The sequence below is a fragment of the Corvus brachyrhynchos genome, unplaced genomic scaffold (assembly GCF_000691975.1).
Source record: "Corvus brachyrhynchos isolate BGI_N302 unplaced genomic scaffold, ASM69197v1 scaffold28, whole genome shotgun sequence".
Lineage (NCBI taxonomy): Eukaryota > Metazoa > Chordata > Aves > Passeriformes > Corvidae > Corvus > Corvus brachyrhynchos.
Genome location: NW_008246058.1, coordinates 1057933 through 1081248, shown reverse-complemented (window position 1 = coordinate 1081248; position 23316 = coordinate 1057933). Strand labels below are relative to the sequence as shown.

Here is a 23316-nt window from a genome sequence, read left to right as displayed (position 1 = left end):
AAGAGGGAGTAGTTGGCAATAGAAATCATGTTTTTTCCCCCAAAATCTGAAAGTTTTATTTTATTCAAGTTGTTATATTGCCTGAGAGCATCTGAATTACAAGTTATGACTCAGAAGAAAAGGAAAAAAGTCATAGGTTTCAAACAAGTCTCCTGAATAATGTCTCACAATGCACAAATCTATTTGGACATTAACAAACAGCTGATAAAGAGTTAAACAGTTAAGTCTTCTAAGGTATTGCAGATACTCAAACAACAGTGCACCAAAGGTTCAACAAAAAATTTCCAAACCTGTTAAAAAAAAAGTACAATCCTTATTTACCATTACCAAGCCCCAAAGCTCACACATCACACCATTCATATTGTAGATCAGATATTAATACCAACGTTTTCAAAAGGCCAAATATTTAATCATATGCTAATACAGAGCTGCAATTCAAGCTGTATGTTTTCAAGAAAACTGTTCCACAAGCATACAATTTTAATCAAATAGCTTAACACTGAATCCAAGGAAACCACCATATAACAATAAAATATGCATTTTGTTTTACGTAAAAGCTTTTGCATAAATATACACAGAGGACTTTATCTATGAAGGAGCTTTTGCTTAGGCAGTCTTGAGTGAGTAAAGCTCAAGAGTACCCAGCTGTGCTGAAGGAAAAGGAAGGAGAATGGAAGGCTGGAAAGAGCCCTCCTAGATGGAATCCCTGTCCCTGCTTGTGAAGGACTTTTTACCCCACAGTATTTCCCAGCATTTTGATTTTAAGCCCTGTGTTGTTTCATAGAGCATTTTTAAAAATGACTTCGTAAAGAAAGTGACAAAGAGTTGAAGAAGCTTGTTTCATCTGTGGAAAGGCAAAAGAAATTCCCGGTCAGAAAGCGGAAGCAGGAAGCAGATCATTGTCCTAGAACAATATAGCGGAAATTCTCAAGAATCCCAGACTACAAACCACCTAAATCTAGAAATGAACCTTCGATGGTGAAGAAAAAGGAATACTCCTGCATTTACTGCTGTAATTACCATGCATAGGCACACAAAATGCAAGTGCTCTGTAAGAATAACAAATTTTCAATTTCTACACAAGTATTGATGTAAATCTTGTAAAAGGAGATGAAATATTTTCTGCTGAAAAGGTAAGGCAGTTCCCTACTTGATCTTAAATGCACATAACTTGAAAAATCTGCAACGTGGCCTATGCTAAAATACAACATGTGAAACCCGACATGCTTAGAGCAAAGAGCATCCTTTCATCTCACTGTAGGTGCCTCATGCAAACTCAGAAATTACTCTCTAGTGTCCTAATAGACCTTTCTTTGCATACAGAAAGCCATAATGGGCACGACAATATTTACTTTCTTAGATACAAGTCCTCATACAAGACTTTAATAACCCTGAGAGTGAGATGGGATCACTGACAGCAGTACATGCAGGGAATAAGGTTTGTCTTCCAGAACTGAATCATGTCTTTTCAATATCGTAAGCAACGCTCAGCACTGGGATGAAAATAGAACAGCTTCCCCAGCCAAACATCCTGCTCCTTCAGCAGCTCCCTGAGACGTGCCAGAATCACGGACAGCTGAGGATGGGCTCTGCCCCCACTGACGAATGCAGCTCCCTTCAAAGGGGCCTCACTAATCATTCCCTTCCCAGCGAGATCTGGCAAGGCCACCAGCACCTGAGCCCATGCTGAGAACCCCACTAGAGTGTGGCAGATGTGGCATAAACCAACATACTGGCCTGAATAGAGCTGTTGTATTTTCTGAGCTGGAAGCTGTGCATCTCCTCCATAACCCACACCTTCGATTCTGGGCAACATTCAGCACAGAATTTACCTTTGGTTTGAGAAAACCCTCGGCTCAGCGCACAAGGAAGTTGTGGCACCCCTTACATCTGAGCTCTAACAGGTATATTGAGGAAACCTTAAGTGTTAAGAGGAAATAACAGGAACGCCTCTGGAGATGCGGATCCAAGCAGCTAAGGAAGGAAAGGCAGCCACGGCAGCTTTGCAGCAGCCCTTTGCTGCACAGCAGCACTTGCCAGGAGCAGGGAGCACATGTGCTCTGAGCTCTGTGGAGGCACAGCCTGAAGGACTCCCAGGGCTGAATCCCACCTTGCACTGCATTCCCAGGCAGTCACCTGCAGCTGTCTATGCCTAAAGTGACCTTGTGGTAAACTTCTCCCAGGAAAAACACAAAAGACTTAAATCAGGCTCCCAGAATTTATATTTCTTCACTGGAACCCACAGCATTCATTAAATTCTATGTTTATTTCCCACTCAAAAATGACCAGAATTTTAGCATATGCTTCTGAGCCCACTAAAACGCCTGTCTACTTGTGCATATTAAGTAAGGGAACAGAAGTACAAACCATGAAGAGAGGTTAAAGGATAGCCTTTATATGCTGGACCTAGAAAACACATCACAAAAATTAAAGCCTTAAAATTTCCTTCCTCAACAACAGTTTTGTTCAGATATATTACCCTGCAAACACTGAAGAACACAAGCACAAAAAAATTAGTTTACAGAAGAAAAACACTACTCTCTTTTGTCACTGATTATACTTTAATTACACTCAAAGAAACATTTAGACAAAGAATGTCTAAATTAGTGATAATTAATTCTTCCATATGTGGTTAAATTAAAAAAAATGAGAATTAAGTTTCAGAATTTTGATCAACTTTAAATTATTTTCAAGCTGCACTTATAAAACAGCTTTGTTCCACGGGTAGCCAGAGGAAAAATAACCAAGGTCAGAGCCAAGATGCATTTATGAATGAAAGATGACTCAGAAAGGCTTTAGAAAAGCAAGAAAGCTGGCAAGGTTAAAAAGGACAGCAGAAATTATTTGAAATAAAAAAACACCCTTTCTCATTTTGTTCTTCACTAAGCTGAAATATAATGAAAAAATAATAGAAAAAAAATTATTTGACCACCATACAATTGTCTGAACTTGATAACAGTAACGCCTTCTAGAATGAGATTGTTCAAGGAAAAAGTAATAAAAGCCTCTTTCAAGATTTCAGAGCAAGGAGCATCTCAGTGAGTCTGCAAGGTTCTCTAGATCATCACAGTATAAGAGCATTGAGAGATAAGCCAGCCCCAAAAAGTAAATTACTTCTTTTTGCATCTCAGCTCATCACTGACATGCTTGAAGAAATTCTTATAGAAGAATTTTCTTTCTTCTCTGCTTCAGAGGATTTATTCCAAATCTAACAGCAGAATTCTTAAAATCTGATAACATGTGCAATGGCACATCACTTAGATTCATGTACAAAAGAATAAAATAGGCAAACTATGTAGCTGCAAAGTAACACCTCTTATTTATACCAGCCTCAACACTACAGGAAGAATGAAAAGCAAATATAATAGCTATTTTTAGTAAGTTCCAGAAAGAACTGAGGATTCAAGTATGCACCAGCAGCAATATTGCTTATATATTCCCTGGGAAATTTGTAGCAACTACAGTGCAGAATAGAATTGGTGGACATGTGGATGAATACAAAATGCTGAACAAGAAACACATTTTATAAAAAGAAAATTTTACTTTGAAAATCTCCCACCTCCAGGAGATGAATGAGCATATCGGGAGAGGAAGTCCACATCAAATTACTGCTTTTCCAAGAAATTCTGTCCCTCACAAAAAATACTGAAAGGAACTAAGCAGACTAAGAGGGATGACCCTCACAAGGAGGAAAGACAGGCCAAAAAAATATGTGGAGGAAAGGAAAGAATAAACATGGGCAGGGACAGCCTCCTCCTCAGGTGACTTAAGGCCTGAGAACATGAACATGTACTGGGAAAATTCGCAGAGAAGCATTTAACTAGATTGATGCAAGACTGAGAATGCTAAAGATTTACATTAATTCAAATTCCTTGGACAAAATAAACTGTAGAAGTCCATTAAGAAGTAGCAAACATCACTCAAAATTGTCACAGAAAATATAATTTCTGACTCAAGGTAATTCCTGGTCTTCATGTCACTGTGAGGTGAGAAAGTCCTAAACAAAATAATTAAAAAAGAAAAAATCACTCCATCTTTGCACCATTTTTCTACTTCCTCAAGCATCTGATGTTGAACATTGTGGGAGACCATGCAGACTGCTGATCCAACTCAGTACCTTTGGTCTTGTATGGATTTTAAGTTTTTATTTCTCCATCATGTAAACTCTTTTGATTATATTTGGGAGTTATCCAAGGGAAGTAATGAAAAAGAGCTACTGAAAAATCTACAACAAAACTAATTGTGTAATCTGCTGCTATTATAATTCAATCCAAATGTTATGGGAAAGGAAATCAAAACAGATTCTCCATTAAGTTCAAGCACCATTGCCATAAGATGGGTTCCTAATTACAATCGATCATGCAGAATTAAACAGCAAGCCAGACAAGGAGCAAGGGGTGAGAAAGAGGTGTCCATTTGTGTGTCTCACTGGACTTCATAAACAGTTCCTTCCCATACAATACTCTCAGAAACGAAAATAGGGGAGGGACCTTTCTAAAGGATTTCTATATTTCTGTGTTGGTATGTTTTCATTTCCACAGCAGTAGCTCTAAATGTAAATATGACAAATGGGTGAGGGATGTGCAGGAAGAACAGAAAGTATCTGGGTGACGTTAAAGCTCTTTGTAACAGAGCACAGTCCCTTGTGGTCCACAATTCAGTGCCGAAGAGGAACAAACTGACACATCAGAAGGTTCAGCCTTCCTGAAGAATTCTGTATGAGACACTGCACTGTGTCACTGTCACTGTCCAAATGTTACTTCAGGAAAAAAAAAGAAAACCAAAAAACTAAACCAACAACAACAAAAAAAAAACTCCCAAAAAACCAGCAAAAAACACCCTATCAAAACAAAACAACCCCAAAACACAAAACAAACTCACCCCAAAACAAAAAAAACCCAACCAACCAACCAAAAAAACCCAATAACAAAAAGCCCAAAAATAAAAACAAAGAAACAAAAACCCCAACAACCCAAAACCACTATAACCCCAAAATACCTAGCTATGGCTTTTGGTAGAGTATGAATTGGATTACTGAACTGAAGAAAGAATTTCTATTGCCCCTGAATAACCCTTTCTCATCAGTCCAGCTGGAGTTCTCAAAGGAGATTATGAAGCAGAAGAGTACTAAAAAACTTTTCCTACTCTAGCAGATTAAATATGGTCTTAACTTCTAGCAAACTACTAAATTTGTAAAACAAAATTCCAATTTTGGGTTCTCAAAATGTTGTTAGAGGCTTTCTTTTGAAATATAAAAATAGCCACATAATACTTTCTTGAACTGATAAACCCCAATTCATTTTACAGCTGTTTCTGATATGTTTTACTTAAATATCAACAAAATCAATTTTCATCACTGAAGTATAAGAAACTTGCTTGTACAAGGAGGCAAAATGAGCTGGAGTTTTAATTCAGTCACTTTATATTTACATTTATTTTTATGAGGTTTCACATGTATAACATGTTTTTCATCTTGGTTTTACTAATCCCAGTTAATCAATCACTGCATGAACTGACTCCTGCACACAGCTTTTCATTGCAACAGAACCTATATCAGCAGCATTCTGAAGAGGGAGCCAGAGGATTATGCATAATGCTTTCTTGAGCCAAAAGAATTCCTACTAACTCGTACCTTTGAAACAAGGCTTGTTTGAAAAGAAAAAAGAAAGAAAGAAAGAAAGAAAAAAAAAATATAAAAGAAATAATAATAACCAGCTACCCATCTCTGCTCCTTTTTAAATGCAGAGCACCCAATCAAAACCATTAACCCACCTTCTATTGCTTTTATCCAATGCAACTACTTCTTCATATAGTACTGCCCTACTTACAGGCCTTGACAACAATATTATTTTCATCACAAGACTCAAACGATAGATGAACTCTCTAGTATCATTAATATATTTCAAAACAGGCAGAACACCTTTAATGTGTTCTACACTTCTCATCAGTCTTGAAACTCAGATTTTGAAACTGCTTAACTAAGTTCTTTCAAATAGAAAAGCTTCTTGGAGCATCTGAATACTTCTAAAAGCATAAAACTAAATAGACATGCAACAAATACTATTCTCACTTTGTATCAGGCTTCACAGTCTATTGGGAAAATATTTATCATCAACTGAAATCACAGAAAAGCTAATTAAAAGCATGGTGCTAACAAACCAGCATCAGTGATTTGCAAATGAGAATAGTTAAGAATCTACAAGACATTAAAAATTACAGACACTTCCATAAACACAGAAACTAAGAACACTCAAAGGTAGCTCTGTATATGGAAAATATTTGCTACACTGATTATTATTGCTAGGGAATTGGAACTGAGATTTTCTAAAATCCTGTATTTACAGCCAGGTTATTGGAAGGTGCACAGCTCTGTTACCCTATCTGCCTTTGGCACAGTGTTTAGAATGTAAGAGAAACTGAGGTAGAAATATTAGAGTTATAGCATTTTTAAAAGTGAGTTTTTATATTGATAGGTTTGATCATAATTTTTTACTGCATTCAAATTGATTATCAATTTATATTCTAGCCAACTAACCTCTCAACAAAGTAATTACTATAGCTCCAGTAAAACATCAACAGTGTCTTCAAACAAGCAAAATAATTATGTATCTCCACTCTTTTATGTAAGAAGGGAAATATATAATGTTATGAAGGGAGAGCAAATGTTGACAAAAATAAAAAATCTACCTGTGGATATTTCTTTTCATTTATCTACTTTTTAAACTTTTAAACAAGTTCTAAATCTTATTTCACTTGTAAGTGCTTTCTATAAATTCAGTTGAGAACACTTTTTTGGCATTGTTCCAGTTGAATGTAACTGCTTGAAATATTACGACAGCAGGAAAATTTACCCATGGGAATTCTCCTAGAGGCCTTTGAGAAGGAATATGACGGTCAAAGAACTGGAGAGCACATTAATCTGATGTATAATCAGAAGTAAAGAAAGAAAATTTTTAAGTCCAAATACTCCTAAACAGAAAAGCTTTTCTTATGCCAGACATTTTAACAGGGTTAATTACAAGAATTGCAAGACATCTCAAACTTGAAATGAAATGCTTTGGTTCTCACGTAAAACTGAAAACAATGTCTTACCTTGCCCCGAACTATATATTGCTTTCACAGATTTTTTCACCTTCTGTAGTGCAGTTCTGTCTTGATCCAATGCCTAGAATAGCAAGAAATAAACAAACTTTAAATATTTACTTCACTGATTTCCAGAATATACTTTAACAAATAAAAAGAAACCCACAAAATAAGGAGTTTCACAGGCTGGAAAAAGCTGCAGGTACAACTGATTCAGCCTGTGGGAAGGTCTGGGGTCTTTCAACCCCTTCAAGATGAATTAAAGAATTGAACTGAAAATGCTCTGACAACAGAGTAGAGCAGTACTGACAGTGCTAGAAGAAAAACACTATTTAAGTTTTGCAAAGGACAAAGCATTTATTCAAATTGCATTATATTTTGGAAAATAAACCCAGAACAACAAGAAATAGCAGATGCTTCTACACTAGTCCTATAGTTTCCACTACAACTAAATTGCTTGTTAACATCTGTGGTTCTCCCACAGTAAGTGTTTAACTACAGACACAGATTATCACACTAACCTCTTGTACCAAATTCCACAACATAACAAAAGTACAGCAGATGAAAAGTAGCAAATCAAAATAAAAGAATAATATCTGATTTTGTGCAACGTAATGTGACTGAAAGAATATTTATAATAATAATATTCAAATATGAATTTTCAATATTACATCTTTAAGAATTTAAAATTTCTTGCAATAGCTCAAAAATCCAGGACAAAATGTTACTAAGTAATGATGAATTGAGGATTAGATTTCTAATCATGCATAGAAATGCTTAAATAGTTTGCTATATTTTTTCCCCATTTAGATCACAGGCAATTTCCCATCACCTAGGTAAAGTCAGATCAATAATTCCAAGTTTTAATGAAGCTGGCAGCGTTTGCCATATTATATTCACTTTCAAATCACTGGAGATTGGAGAACTTGCACTCAGAACCACTGTCAGGACAGCAGCCCAACTGAGCATGGGAGCTGGTAGAGACAACACCATTCACGCTGCAGAGACCCTTGCACAGCCACGTTATCCAAAAAGCTTAAACTCTGGGGCTTCTAGGGGTCTGAAGACTGGCAAAACAAGGCAGAATGTCTGCTACTCCTACAGCAGTGTGTGTGTCCTCACAGAGGGACATCACCAGCAACACTGAGTGAAAGCTCGCCCCGTAAGCAGACCGTTCACTGTCGAAACTGAGATGGTTCTGACAGTGAAAGCCTTAGAAAACCTCACAGCACCTTCCAGTACCTGAAAAAGGGGATCTGCAAGAGAACTGGAAAATTTGCAAGGGCATGGAGACGAGAAGGGGGAATGGCTTGAGACTGAAAGTAGGTTGAAATTAGATACTAGGTAGAGATTCTTTACTGTGAGGGTGGTGAGGCACTCGAACAGGTTACCCAGAGAAGCTGTGGATGCTCCTAGAAGTGTTCAAGGCCAGGCTGGATGGGGCTTTGGGCAACTTGGTCTGCTGGAAGGTGTCTGTGGCCATGGCAGCAGGCTAGGAACTAGATGATATTTAGTTTTCCTTCCAACCCAAGCCATTCTATGATTTTACAATTGAAGAACATTGCACTGGGCATTAAGAAGTTCCAAAAATCTACATCAGGAGCTCCAAGTAAGCTAGAGTGCTAAACATTAGAGATGATTAAATGTGAGGGTACCTCTCACAAGTAAGTTCCAAACACTGATGTTCCTGTGTGTGAACACTTAGAGTAGAGATCCATACAGAGAGAAAGCAATTAATATATAATAGTTCTATTTTGGAGTGGCCCAATTTTAACCATATAAAAATGTTATAGCTGAACAATACATGATAATCTGTAACAAAATAAAATTGAGTGTTTCTGTTCCTTAACTGGAAACAACCACTTTCTCAAATCACACAACCACTCCTGTGGCAGCTAAAACGAAAACATTTGGAACCACAAAAGCTATATAAATTCATTCTGATGTTATTTATCTCTGGGCTTTTTTTCATTTACAGCAGAACAATGGATTAAAACATTAAGAACTGCAAACATCATTACTTCTTTTGCTCCCCAGTAAAAGAGTGGGTTTGACTTAACTTACATCTTGCCAGGAAAAGTTACCATTTTTAAATGTAATAAAATATTGGGAACTCAGTGTTCCTTTCCAAGACAGTGCACAGCAAGTGCTTCCCTTTGATTCCTCTGCAAATGCTGTCAAAAGCTTTTGCTTCTGCCTGCCTGCTATGTCAGGCAGTTGCTATCATACATTTTTACTGAAGCTCTCTCCACCTTCAATGACCAGAAAAAAATAATGACTCACTTGTCTACTGAGAGTTTGAACACGGGATAAGAATTTGAAACCAATATTTTGAAAGAAAGACAATGGTTAACATTGATGAGATGGAGAGATAAAACTTTATCCTCAGGTCTAGTGTTGAAGCAAACTGGACACGCAGGAGAAAGAAACAAAAATAAAAACTCCAGCAAACTTTTTCCTAAAGTTATCAATCTAAAAGACTATGACAAGCAGATTAGAAAAATCTTCCAAATTGAATTTGTTATTGAATTAGATTTAATCACTAATGTGAGAGCAGGAGGAAAGGGAACATTCATTATTTTATAAGACAAATCACTGAGCAAAGCAATATACAAAGATGACATCCACAGCCTAAAGGTGCCAGTGATCTGAGTCAGAATGACATCACAGGCCAATTTTGTATTTTTATATTTGCAAATATGATTTTTATGTGAACTACTTCTTCATAGTCCAAAACTATAAATAAAACACACTTACATAGCAGGTACACAAAACCTGTTATCTAGGGTTGCTTGGGTGCTTTTGGGTGTTGAGGTTTTTGGTTGGTTGTTTTTGTTTTGTTTGTTTTATATAAATGGAAATAGTTTGTTTCCAAACTTAATACATTCCTTTTAGATGTCTTTTGCTGATAATTTTTAGCTGCACTCTGCTGCAAAGGAAATAAGCTGCACTCAATGCTCAATTCAATTATTATTCCAGAGTAATATTACCTTCTCAGCATGTTAAACCAGACAGGAACAGCCTTGCTTTCCCTAGTTAGGGAAAAACAAGCTTTTGCAGTATCCATTAATTTTAATTTTGAGTATTTAGAATACTAAATATTTTAACTGCCTATCATAGAAGACACAAAATCTGATCTTCCATTAAAAGTGGCATACATATATATTATTGAATATCGCAATGTCTTAGAGAACCAAGGGGTCTCTGTGACAATCTCTAGGTATTTAGTGGCACTCCTTCCTACCTACTAAACTCTCCTTACCACCACCCACCCCTGGCAAATGCTTCTTTCTTCATTTCCATGATACCATCTTGCAGGAGGCCTTTATAAGTTCCACAGAAGAACATTTTCTTACTCTCTCACACATTTTGGAAGGACAAATCATTTACTAAAGATACCTGCACCACAAATTTTCTACCTTATTAGCTGACCAAAGCTTTATTCTTGAAAATGGTCATTCTGGAGACAAGCTCAAAATAATGTAAAATCAGTGTTCACCAAAAAAAAGCCCAAGAAACAAAACAAAACAAAAAACCAAAAAAACCACCACCACCACAAAAAAAAACCCAAACAAAAAAACCCCCAAACAAACAAACAAAAAAAACCAACCAAAAAAACCCCAAAACCCAGAGAGAGAAATGAACGGGAAAAAGGAGAAAGAACACAAAACATCCACCACATTTAATCTGCTTAAATAAAACGAAGCAAGGAAAGGTCCTTGCTCCTCATTCTCAGCAGATTCTCTGGCACATGCCCTGTTGAGGTTTCAAGTTGCTACATTCCCTTATATTGAAGCTTATGCTCAAGAAGAAAATCTCCTGATCATTCAGCAGCCTTTCTTCTAACTAATCAGTGTGGAATTCCCCACATATATTCCCCAGATATAATTTCTCCTTTCTGCTAAAATATGGCTACTTTGACCCTAGCCAGCCATTTCAAACCACCAACCTGGTTCAAATCTGCACTGGTGAAGAAAGCAGCATCTCTGCTCCCTCATCCCAGAGCACTCAGTTGGCTACACCACGATCCAGCTCAGGAGCTGCTGTGGAGTCAATAGTCCCGTGAAAGCCAGGGGCTCCTTTTGAGCACTATGGATTCAGCTCACCTTCCATCAGTGCAGTACACACTGATAGACATTTGTACTTACAGATACCATTTCACATTCAGAGAAGGTACTTGCAGCATCCTCCCTCCCAAGATGTACATTTATTGGTAGCTATTCATACTAGTGAATGGAAAACTTGTCCACTTGAGGCTATAAAATCAAATACATTTTGGGGTGGTAAGTCCCCCCAGTGGATCATTTCACTGATGTGGATCATTTCACTGATGTAGATCACTGAGGAGCTGCACATGCACTTTTACCAGCCTAACACAGCACACAGAGCAGAGCTGGGTCAGAAGATCTATATGCTGACATTCCCTAACCCACACCAGTCCTCTCTGCTAGACATTTTCCACTGCTGCTCACACAGACAGATACTGCTCTTCCCTCTCCTCAACCCTGAAGAGCTTGATCTCTTCTCAGTGAAAGGTATTTCTATTTTGGGACCATGTTCTGTTTTAATAGCTTCTAAATTTTAAACCAGAAATTATACTACAGTGCAGTGTGGAAAGTGGTAGATTCTGGTTTGCTATCTATCTCTGAAGTAGTAAAAACTGGCAGGTCCACATCTAGATAGACCACTAATTGTTTCTTTAAAACCTTGTATCCTTTTATGCTGTATAGATATGTATATATTCATGTGCATGTGTGTGCACAAATACTAATATATATTAGAGTGTATTGGCTGGTATCCTTGCCCATGGCAGGGGGGTTGGAACTGAAGGATCTTTAAGGTCCCGTCCAACCCAAGCCATTCTGTGATTCTATATTTGTCCTGATGTGTTTGTACACAAAAGTCTGCATACTATAATCATGCTTCTGAGTATGTGAGGTGCTTATTGCTACTACACATGAAAATCATGGTTTAAAAAGCACATAAACATTTCTTTCTAGATTAACACAAAACTACTGTCCAGAAACCAATCACAAAAATTCTTTTTATGCATATTAAATTTAGCTTTTCTAGAAATCAGCACCAACCCAGAGGCATACATTTGCACAAAGGATGCTACTGCTCCTTGAGCCCACTAGAGCTACTAAAACATCAAATATATCTTGTGTACCTCACAAACCTTTACAATTTAAAGAGGGGTAAAAAACCTGCTAATTTCTGTTCCAGCCTTACAATAATAAAAGACAAAAGTGGTTCAAGACACTGACCATCGCATTAATATGTCAGTATATATTATTGAATATTATTAATCCCTTCAAGTAGATTATTATCCAAAGAAGATGCATTTTCCAACTGGAACAAACTGCTCATTCTTATATCAGAGGAAATTTAGAATTTCACACCATTTGCAGGAGTTTTGCCCTAAAAGATTCCATATCTTACTGCCACCAGAACCCACCCACAAAAATATATAGCAGAGAAGAAATGTTTTAAACCATTACAACATTTTGCACAAGAAAAACCCATGACAGAACCTTGAAGGTGATTAGAGCATGCACAATCTACGTACTCATCACAAAAAACCCTCCCTCCAAGTATTTTAAAAAATTAATTTCTTATATTAAAAAAATAATCCATGTGAAATATAAAAATATTTGAGGTTATACACACAAATGGGTGTAATGAATGCTTGGTAGTCACATGCCTGTATTGTCAGATACAAAAATAATTATTTCATGGAATGCACATGGATGATTTATTAGCTTCAAGGGACTAAAAGTAGTAAATCTTTCACTTAGCAATTTACACACTTCTCTAACCCTGGCACAGAAATTACTTCTGTCTATACTACAAAACATGCTTGCACTTTGCTCAAGTCCCATTTACAGAACCCATGGAATGAAGCAGAGCAATAGCACCTTACAAAGTCATGGCTGTTCAGAAGCAGTATCAGCTTTCCTCACAGTAAAATTGGATATACAATAAACACAGACTAGACAGCTAGTAAGTTACTGCATGCCACTGAAATTGCAACAACACAAACCCCTATAATTGCCACCGTGAAATAAAACCAAAAGAGAAGATTAGCACCAAGTGTTGGTCTCCAGTAGCTCACTCATTCAGATATGAGTAGACTACCAAACCCACCTAACTCTGAACACAGAGAAGTGACTCAAACCACACTACTTGTCTTTCCTTCTCCACTCAATTCATACTGGTCCTGCCAGTGAATGAACAGAACAATGAAACTTGTTTCCAATTGTTGGCCTCAGCACATGTCTACATGACAAAAATAGGGGTGTTGAAGTGTTAAGAATTTTCTAGAGACAATCTCTTTGTATAAAAGAGGGCTACAAAAAGGTCCAGTTTGAACTTTTCCTGAATTAATTAAAAAAACCCAAAAGGGTCCCAATAAGTAAAGAGAGGAAGCAAACCAAAACAACACATCAACAAGCACTTATCACTGTAATAACTGATGCCGGCATCATTTCATACACAGCCATTTACTAGCTCCTCCCAAAAGAAGATCAATTAAAAGGTAACATTATTTTTAAAATCTTATCTTTTCTCTGAAAATTGCAAGCTTTGAGTGTTTTAACCATAACCTAAAGAAAAGGGCATTCAGTGATCAAACTGAGTAAATACATTTTTCCAGAAAATTTTTTTTCAGATAATGCCAAAACTTAACGTAGATCCCATCAGCTGAACTTTCCTCATATCAGCTCTTAGCTACATGGTCTGATGCAATGCAACAGCCGCTCTCCAAACTCCACGTATGTGACAAAAAACACAAACCTCCAGAGCTGTAAAGGTCAGAATAGATGAGCCAGCTCATTTGTGTGGGCTCTTAAAAGAGCTGCAAAAATGTTAGCCACTTAATTATTCCCCAAGTATTACTCAAATGGAAGCACAGTAGATATTGCTTGTAAAAGTGCAGTATTGCTAATTGTAATGTGTTTTGACAATTAGATCCTTCTTTGCAACCAGACTCCTACCCAGCAGCCTCTTCTGCAAGACCAAGAATGTAGACACTAATCACTATCTATGTATGATTACTTCTGCATAAAATGATGTTAGCATCACATTTTTTCTAATGAACTTGGATTGGATGCTGGATTTTGTGCATGCTCTGACACACCTGGGAAAGCATAACAATATTTTGGGCAGTTTCTTCCTTTAAGTTCTCAGCTGAGTTACATCAATACTTCTGAGTTTAACTCATTTTGTGCACAAGGTACATTTAGAGATATCTGAAAAATAAGCTAAGATATTTGTTTCCAGGAATGTTGATGACACCGATCAGATTTATTTTCTAATTTCTGTTGTGTAGGAGATGCTGAAAAGCCCACAAATAGTGACAACACTTGAAACCATCCAGTGACAGATAAAAAATTTCCCCCACAGGCTCTAAACCAGTTTCACTGGGTAGAAACTAATCTTGGGGATAAATATCAGAGAATGGTTTGGAAAACATAATCTAGTTCCAGTGCTCCTGACAAGGGCAGGGACACGTTTCACTAGACCAGATTGCTCAAAGCCCCATCCAACCTGGCATTGAACACTTCCAGGGATATGGCATCCACAGCTTCTCTGGGCACAATGGGGCATCCACAACTACTTAGTGACAATATTCTTACCTTTACACTGGCAACAACACACCTTGAACTAGCTACAACTGCTAGAACAGCTATCATTCACTACATACAAACCCCCTTCTTAAATTAGTAGCAGTAAAGCTGAATAGTATGAAAACCTAGAACAGCAAAATCAGTGAAAAAATCTTCCCAGTTTAAACATCACTGCAGCACAATTTCACCTATTTCTTACCCCAGGTGCTGGATAAACACATTGGCATGACTGCTGAGATAAAACATGGCTCCAGCTCAGAAACCAGCACACCCATAGCCAGGCCCGCAGCTCCCGAAGATGCCATCATACACATGTCCCAGGTTGCACACACGGCTTTTGCCGGCATTAAGGCTGCATAGCATCAGCAAGTGGTTGCACAGAATATAACCAAAAAATCTTCCTACATACAAATGTTCCTGTGTTTAAAAATAATGAGTGCTGTTGCACTCTACTTTTTAGAAAGTCATGGCATGCTATCAGTCTTTTTTCCTCAGAGGTGATCCTGCTTGTCCACATTAGCAATCTATTAAGTACTGTTTTAAAAGCACAAAGGGAATGAACCTAAACTAATAAAAGCCTTTTCTCTCACTGTGTTCTTGTGAACCTCTCCTTATGCTTTTTACAAAAGCCAGGGAAAATACATTAATTTGGGTGTGAGCATTGGCTACCAAATACTACCCTACAAAATAACATTTTTTCCAGCATAATTCATTGAAGATTCTTGTCATTTAAAAAACCCAACACAGTATGAAGTGCCATTTTCATTTAACAAAAATCTAATCTGAAAAGCTTATATGCGAGAGACATACCCAAACACTAACAAACACAAAAAAATAGAACCAGATTATTTTTGAGAACAATCAAACAATAAACTCATCAGAAGATCGTGAATATTTGAGGCAAGGTCTTTCAAAAGGAAACAAAGTGAGGAGAAGATGATATACAAACAGCATAAACATAATCACACTCCATACATGTGCTAACAGACATAGGGTCATTAGAAATGTGATTCTTAGCAACTTGAACTGGAAAAAAGCACAGAAGTCTCTGGAAAATTTCTTCCTCCATGATATCAGACTGTAAATTTCACTAACAGGAGAGCTCTTCAGTTGCAGCACCAGAGTTAAATACTACAAAATATTTTTTGTCCCGTTAACTCTTTTCCTTCTTTTTCTGAAGCCACAAAATATTTTGCAGCAGGCTCTGCATTTAAGCCGTTATCCCAGTAACTCACAGGCATTTTCTGCTCAGGGAGGGAAGATGCACTAGATCAGGACTAGTTATTCTTACTGGCAGCAAAACTCTTCAAATATTGTACACAGTTTCCGTGAATGCTACAAAAGTCAAAAGTGACAAAAGGGGGATAAATGCAGCCTGTCTGTGGTGCTGCAGGCACACAGCACACTCAAACCTCATGGCTCCATAAACTCCAATCCCGAGTGGCATTGTCAGGATCTTCTGCCAGCCATTACTACTAATAGTAGAAATCCTTTCAAGAAAAAAAAATTGCCCTGGCTGAGGTGAGGGACCAGAAATGATCTCTTACTTGAGAACAGAAACAACTCATGCTCCTCCTCCTCCTAACTCCTGAAGAAATATTTAAATGCATACATTGATGGATGACTGCAATATGCCATTTCAGAATTATTCCATTCAGAGAAAAAAGTGAGTATATTAATGTACTAATATTTTTTTGTGCCCAAAAAAGAAATTTAAAATTGTGTCTATTTTTTTCAAAGCTGAAGATTTCAAGACTTTCATTAGGTTAATTTAAAAAAAAAAAAAAAAAGGATTTCCAGTACAACACAGACCTTGAAGACTATTACAGCATTATGGGACACTGTTAGAGCTCAGTTTTATTCTGCTATTGGAGACTGCAATGATGGCAGACTCAATAAGATTTCATCTTACATCATGTTAAACGTTCAACCACCACCACTTATGAAATTCAGAGCTACATTTGGGTAACCAGCTAAGTGCTATCATCTTACAATCAATCCTCATTACAGGGTATAACACAGAATGACACTATGGGATAATAACAGGAAGAAAAATAAAAGCACATCTAGAACCAATCTAGAAAATAAGCATATATTCATTTTTTTTTCTGTTTTAAGATAAATTTAAAAATGGAAATGAGAAGTTTTACTCCATACAGTAGGAGTTGTGTTTCTAATCTAATTTTAATTCTACTTAGCCTAGACTAGAGAATTACAAAATGCATAAATGAGGGACTTTGAGTCCCCCCTTCAAAAAAGGAAAATAAAATCACAAGAGCATAATTTAGATGTGAAGCAATATTTTTTTTTAATCTCAATGTCATGTTCTTTGATATAAACATATTCTCTGGACATACATAATTTAGTTGGAAAATTACAGAAAAGGAAACACCATAATCAGGATAGTCAAGTCCAGTACTTTAATAAAAGCCTCATCTAAAATCTTCTATTTTCTTCTACATTGCCTTTCAATCCACATGCAAAAATAGCATAAATTTATAGTAGAAAATGAGGATGTATACCTCATCTTCACTGCGGTACAGGAAACCTACAGACCTCTAAAAGCAATATAGGCTGAAAAAACCAAGCCATAGATGTGTGTAATACATACAATTTAATGATATATATGTTTAATTACCAGAAAAATTTTATATACAACTTAAGACCAGAGTAAAATCTGCTTTCTCAATATACAAGTGAAAAGAAGTGAGATGAGAAGGGATATAGAAACTAAAGCAAAGACCTGTGTTTGACTATACTCTCTAGGGTTTATTTTGGGGATGCTGGCACACATTATGACCACTTGCAAACTGATTATGCATAGAAAAGAATTTCTGACTCATGTACAAGTGTATAAGCTACAGCAATCAATCAAGGGTTCAAGAAGAGGATATTTTAACACCACTGAAATCCTACAGTGTAAAGGCAACCTAAATTCCCCAAATTGTGTATATGACCTGCCAAGGTCATTGGGACAACACAGAATCTTCCACCTTCTCTCCCATACTTTAAATCCAGTGCTGATTGTAAAGGTATTGTTTTAAAACCACAGTGGAACTTAGAAGAATCTAGCTGCAATATTCATCATTTTGGGAAACATTATGAGTACTTTGCAAGCAAACTGCTACTTATTTCACAACATTTTTTAACCTAGTATTGTGTTTGGTAAAAAGAGTCCCATGCTATTTCTCTTTTATTACTGCATTAGAGAACAGATGCCCTTGGAGAATATTCTGTAAATGTTTTTAATAATATTAAGCTTTGGACATAATTTATAGCCAAGATCCTAAGCATAGCTAAATCACACTAGCAACAACTTTCTTTAAAATACTCAGACAAAAAGCATTCAAACTCCACAGATGCAAAAGAAAAAGTTAGTCAAAGAACACAATTTCCCCGTATATGCAAGACCTGAAGGAGAAGGTTCAAGTTCAGTGGAGGTGGAGAAGACCATGCACAATTATCCTTCTCTTCCTCAAGCTTAAAACACTTTTGCTAACACTTGTACTAGACACTCACAATGACTATAAAATAATTGTGTACCAAACTCTGCTGTGTTTATCTTTGTTTTATCTAAACAACAGTCTAAGTGATGAAGGCTGAGAGAGGTGGGGGAAGAGAAGGCTCTGGGGTGACATAGCACCTTCCAGTACCTAAAGGGGCTACAAGACAGCAGGAGTGGGACTTTCTATAAGGGCATGGAGTGATAAGGACAAGGGGGAATGGCTTTAAACTGAAGGAGGGTAGAATTAGTTTGGATGTTAGGAAGCAATTCTTTACAGTGAGGGTGGTGAGGCACTGGATCAGGCTGCCCAGAGAGGTTATGGGTGCTCCATCCCTGAATGTCTTCAAGGCCAGGTCAGAAAGGTATTTGAGCCACCTGGTTTAGTGGAAAGTGTCTCTGCCCAGGGCAGAGAGTTGGAACTGGATGGTCTTCAAGGTCCCTTCCAACCCAAATTATTCTATGATTCTATGAAGACGATATATGTCACTTCAAAAGAACAGATAAAATAAGGAATATAATTTTTGTTTCATAATAGAGAAAGGAATGTGGGAAAGCAAATGAAAACCAGGATTGCTACCACAGGGTAACAAAAGTGCATGGACAAAGCTGATTATTACCATGTAGTTTTTCATGCTTGTATAGTATGCAACTAGAACATATAGATTCCACTTAAACATAGGACAAAGTAATGCCATAATTTAAAATCCATCCAAAAGACCAGTAATTACATACTTAAGTATACTTAATCAGAAACCAAGTTATTCACATTTTAGTCTAATATTTTTTCTTCTTTTAACTATACAATTCCCCCACCCAAAGCACAAAATTAAGACTAATACTAAAACCCATTAATTTACAGTATTTATCATAAAATTACCTTGGTTCTCAAAATCGATTTATTCATTTCAGCCCACTCTAAATATTATATTAGCTAAATCTAATGGATGCAGCTAGTGCTTAAATAAAATTAACCTCAGTCAACATCAGTCTTAAAGACAATCAAGAAGTTTCCACAATCAAGGAATAATTTTACATAAAAACTAGACAGACTAAGACACTAGAACAATAAGAGATTGATAGGCTGCAGTATTAAGTAACAGCACAATAGCTCTCACAAAGTTGTAAAGAAGAAGCTGTAAACACAACAGAAACTTCTGAATTTATGCAACAGTGTATTCTCTTGACAAACACCTTCAAATTTTGATACTATGGGACATGACACAATGTTATCACTAATAAATACAGTACCATTTCATGATCACTTTTACTGAGACAGAAAGACACTTTCTTCCTTTTTACATTTCTGCAGCTTCCTCATAGTATTTTTAATAAAAATTTAATACCTCCAAATGTAATTTAATTCAGTGGAGGCATATGAATGAAAATGGATTTTTCATCATTTCCTTAGGAAGTAACAACTTCTTCACATATCAGAAAATACAACAGATGTCCCACAATATACACCAAATATATCTGTATGGTTAGAAGATTCACTTTGAAACACAGAATGAATGTACAGAAAAAATGGTAATATAATGAAAATTTGGACAGGAAAGATGAAAGTGTTAAACGAATGAAGGTTAAAAGCAATAGCATTTCACATTCCAGCTGGTATTTTATGATTGAAAGCAACAGGACAACAGGCATCCCTGCAGGTTTTAGTGGAAAGTTAGAGTGATCATTTGCCTCAGTGGACCTTAAAAACATGGTTTTCCTGTTTCCCCTCTTCCAACCACTCATTCCCACTACTTTCTTTGTACCAGCACACTAGTGATCACAAAGTCAAGAACTTAGATCAGACTAAAGTTGCCTTTTTTTGGTGCGTTATGGCCATTGCAAAGGAGGATGCACAACTGCACACATGGTGGCTTTAACCCCTTCAATGGATGCACAAACTTGCACACACAGATCAGTGTGTTCTTGTGGCCAAGAAGACCAAAGGTATCCTGAGGTGCATCAGGAGGACCCTTGCCAGCAGGTTGAGGGAGGTGATCCTGCCCCTCTGCTCAGCCCTGGTGAGGTCTCACCTGGAGTGCTGTGCTCTGTTCTGGGCTCCTCAGGACAAGGCAGATGTGGAGCTCCTGAAATGTGTCCAGTGGAGGAAAACAAAGATAATTAAGGGACTGGAGCATCTCTCTTACGAGGAAATGCTGAGGGAGCTGGGCCTGTTCAGCCTCAAAAAGAGGTGACAGAGAGGAGACCTCATCAATGTCTATCAGTATCTGCAGGGAGGTGTCAGAAGATGGACCAGGCTCTGGTCAGTGGTGCCCAGCAACAGGACAAGAGGCAACGGGCAGAAACTGATGCCCAGGAAGTTCCACTTGAATATGAGGAAGAACTTCCTTACTGTCTGGGTGACTGAGCACTGGAACAGATTGCCCAGAGAGGGTGTGGAGTCTCTCTCACTAAAGATATTCAAGAAACTTCTGGACACAATCCTGTGCCGTGTGCTCTGGAATGACCCTGCTTGAGCAGGGACATTGGACCAGAAGACCCACTGTGGTCCCTTCCAACCTTACCCATTTTGGGACTCCGTGAAAATTGCTGTGTGATCCGAGAAGACAGATTGTATTTCATATTTCAACTACATAAAGATCCATTCCATCTGAGCTGCATCCCTTGCAATCCACCTACTTTTAATCTGTGAAGATACACTATGAGACTGTAAAACTAGAACGCTTAGAAAACAACTCTGCCAGAAGGCAGCAATATCCATGCACACAGAGGTTGAATTCCAGCTTCTCCTTCACCAAGCAGGGGTGACTCTGTCTATAGATTTCCTGTTTAAATCTCATATTGTTTCTCTTGATTTTAAAATGGTTCTACCTTTCAGAAATTCAGTCAACTATTTAAACTACAGTAACTCACTGCTGTTCCTTACGCCATTTCTCATGATTTTCACAAGTGCATAAACCATGGCTGAAGGATGGTCTGAAGTTTTACATTTGCAGCTACAGAGTTACTGCACTTGACAATATCAATGGAGCAAAATCTGAAAAGCACTTTATGCAACTTCCAGTGTTCTGTATTATTAACTGTCTGGTAACCTGGTTTAAATACCTCCTGCTGCTTTTATAAGATCATTTATCTGCTACACCAGACATCACTCCAAGCAGACAGCACTTCCTCTCAGCACACTTCTTGCTCAGAGAAAGGTGGTATTTAATAACGGGGAGTTTAGTTCTGGAGGCCAGATGCTGGCCTCAATAGAGCACTAAACAGACAACAAACACTAAGTGGTGCAACAGAAGTTGTGGGAAATTGACAGTAGCTTTTCTAGAAATACTTCACCTTGAATTTCCTTTCACAGAGCAGCTCCTTCAAAAGTCTCACCTATTCCTCTTTCTTACCCAAGACAGTAAGTATAGCCCTTCAGATCTCTGCAGAGCAGCCACAGCAGGCACAAACTCCATCTCTAGAGAGGAGCACATGGCAAGACAGAGGCCAAGCACCCTGCCTGGCCTCAGAGGTCTATAAAAATCCCAAATGGCAAAGTGGGGTGGATATCCAATGGCTGAACACAGTCTGTTCTAACATAAAGGGCAGAGGACTTTAAACAAACCAGCAGGCAGCAAATTAAGAAAAAAAAAAAAAAAGTATATTGCTTTGTATCACATAGGGTGAGCTGTGGAACTCCTTGTGAATTCAAAAATTATGCATACTTTGAAAAATAGAAGACAAAATGGGTAAAGTCATGGAAGAAAAATTCAGTATGGCCTTTAAATATAAATTTAATATCTTCATTCTGACATATCCTGAGCTTCATGTTACTGGAGGTCATATTGGAAAAGGTATCTCTACAACTCTGCCCTTTTCCTACACTCTTCTCTTATCCTCTACTGTTGGCAATGTCAGAAAAGCTCCTGGGCTTTTATCAACTCCTGGACTACAGCATCACAGCTGTTCTTCCCCTCACTAATGGCATTTCTGTTATGTCAGCTGTAACAAGAAGGAATTCACCAGCAGATAACCATATATGCACAGTACCAGACAAACCTCAGTAAAAAGATGGAAATAAAAAGCCCACAAAAGCCCTGTAGAAAATTAAGACATTTTTTGCTCTTCAGATCTGAGAAACAGATATCATTGGAAATGCCCCAAAAGTTATTTACATAGAGAAGAGGGAAGATTTTCTGAAAGCTTTAACAGTAACTAAGCAGCAAGGAATTAACTGAACAATTACGTTCACCACAGCAATGAAACGTCATATATTTTGGTTTTTAATTGTACATAACCCTTAGACATTACTCCAGTTCTACAAATTATATTGATGTGCTCCATCAAAATCAAATTATTAAACTCAAAGCAAAATACACAATTTGTTCAAAATTCCATTGCATATTTTACAGTATGTTTTAAACTAAAAAAGAGAACAGAACCTGATTGTTTCATGTATAGATTGGAGAATGTTTTATATCATAGAAAAAGACAAGCTGTGATTTCTTGCCAGTCTTTACAAGGATAGCTGTCTGATATTGTAACTTTTGCCCTATACCGACCAAGAGCGAAAGTTAATTAACTTCTTTATATGACTCAAGGACATCCAGTCTTTATGAAGCGAATGGAAAGTTACTGAACTAATGCATGAAACTGAAACACTAAGAGTAGAAAGTTTTCCCAGAAAGCCATTTTGTTTTAATAAAATCCATAATCCTTTAGAAAAAAATGAACTGACTGTTATTAAGTTAGCTCTTAGCCTTTTAAGATTAACATTTTTAATATAGATTTTTTTATACATATACTTTTTTGGAAAGAAGCTTGGTGCATCAGACACTGGAGAAACCTACCAATTAGAACAAGTAATGCTGCATTTGAGAAGTATCTACCCTGACCCAGAATGTTTTGACAAACAAACAAACAAAAAAAATTTTTGGTGAACATCTACCAGGAAAACACAATAAAATTCCAGTTTGTATCATCACAGGTTTGGACTAAATTGAGGGTAGGGAAAAGACATGGTAGTGATGCTACCTTTAAATCAGAAGGTCTTGGTTTAATCACAACAGCGTTTATGCAACTCCAGCTGAAAATATCCCTGTTCAAAAACCGGTGGAACTGCATACCAAGAGAAATATCACTGCAAACTGCTTCTACACTCTT

At 37.3% G+C, this 23316-nt stretch overlaps 1 protein-coding gene across 1 annotated transcript in view; it reads right to left on the bottom strand.

Moving 5' to 3' along the window:
• ASAP1 (ArfGAP with SH3 domain, ankyrin repeat and PH domain 1) overlaps positions 1-23316 on the bottom strand; it is a 146775-nt gene that overhangs the window by 63584 nt on the left and 59875 nt on the right. Inside the window, exon 4 of the mRNA XM_017746044.1 lies at positions 7093-7165. Coding sequence (XP_017601533.1) covers positions 7093-7165 — 73 coding nt within the window. The remainder of the gene's footprint in view (positions 1-7092; positions 7166-23316) is intronic.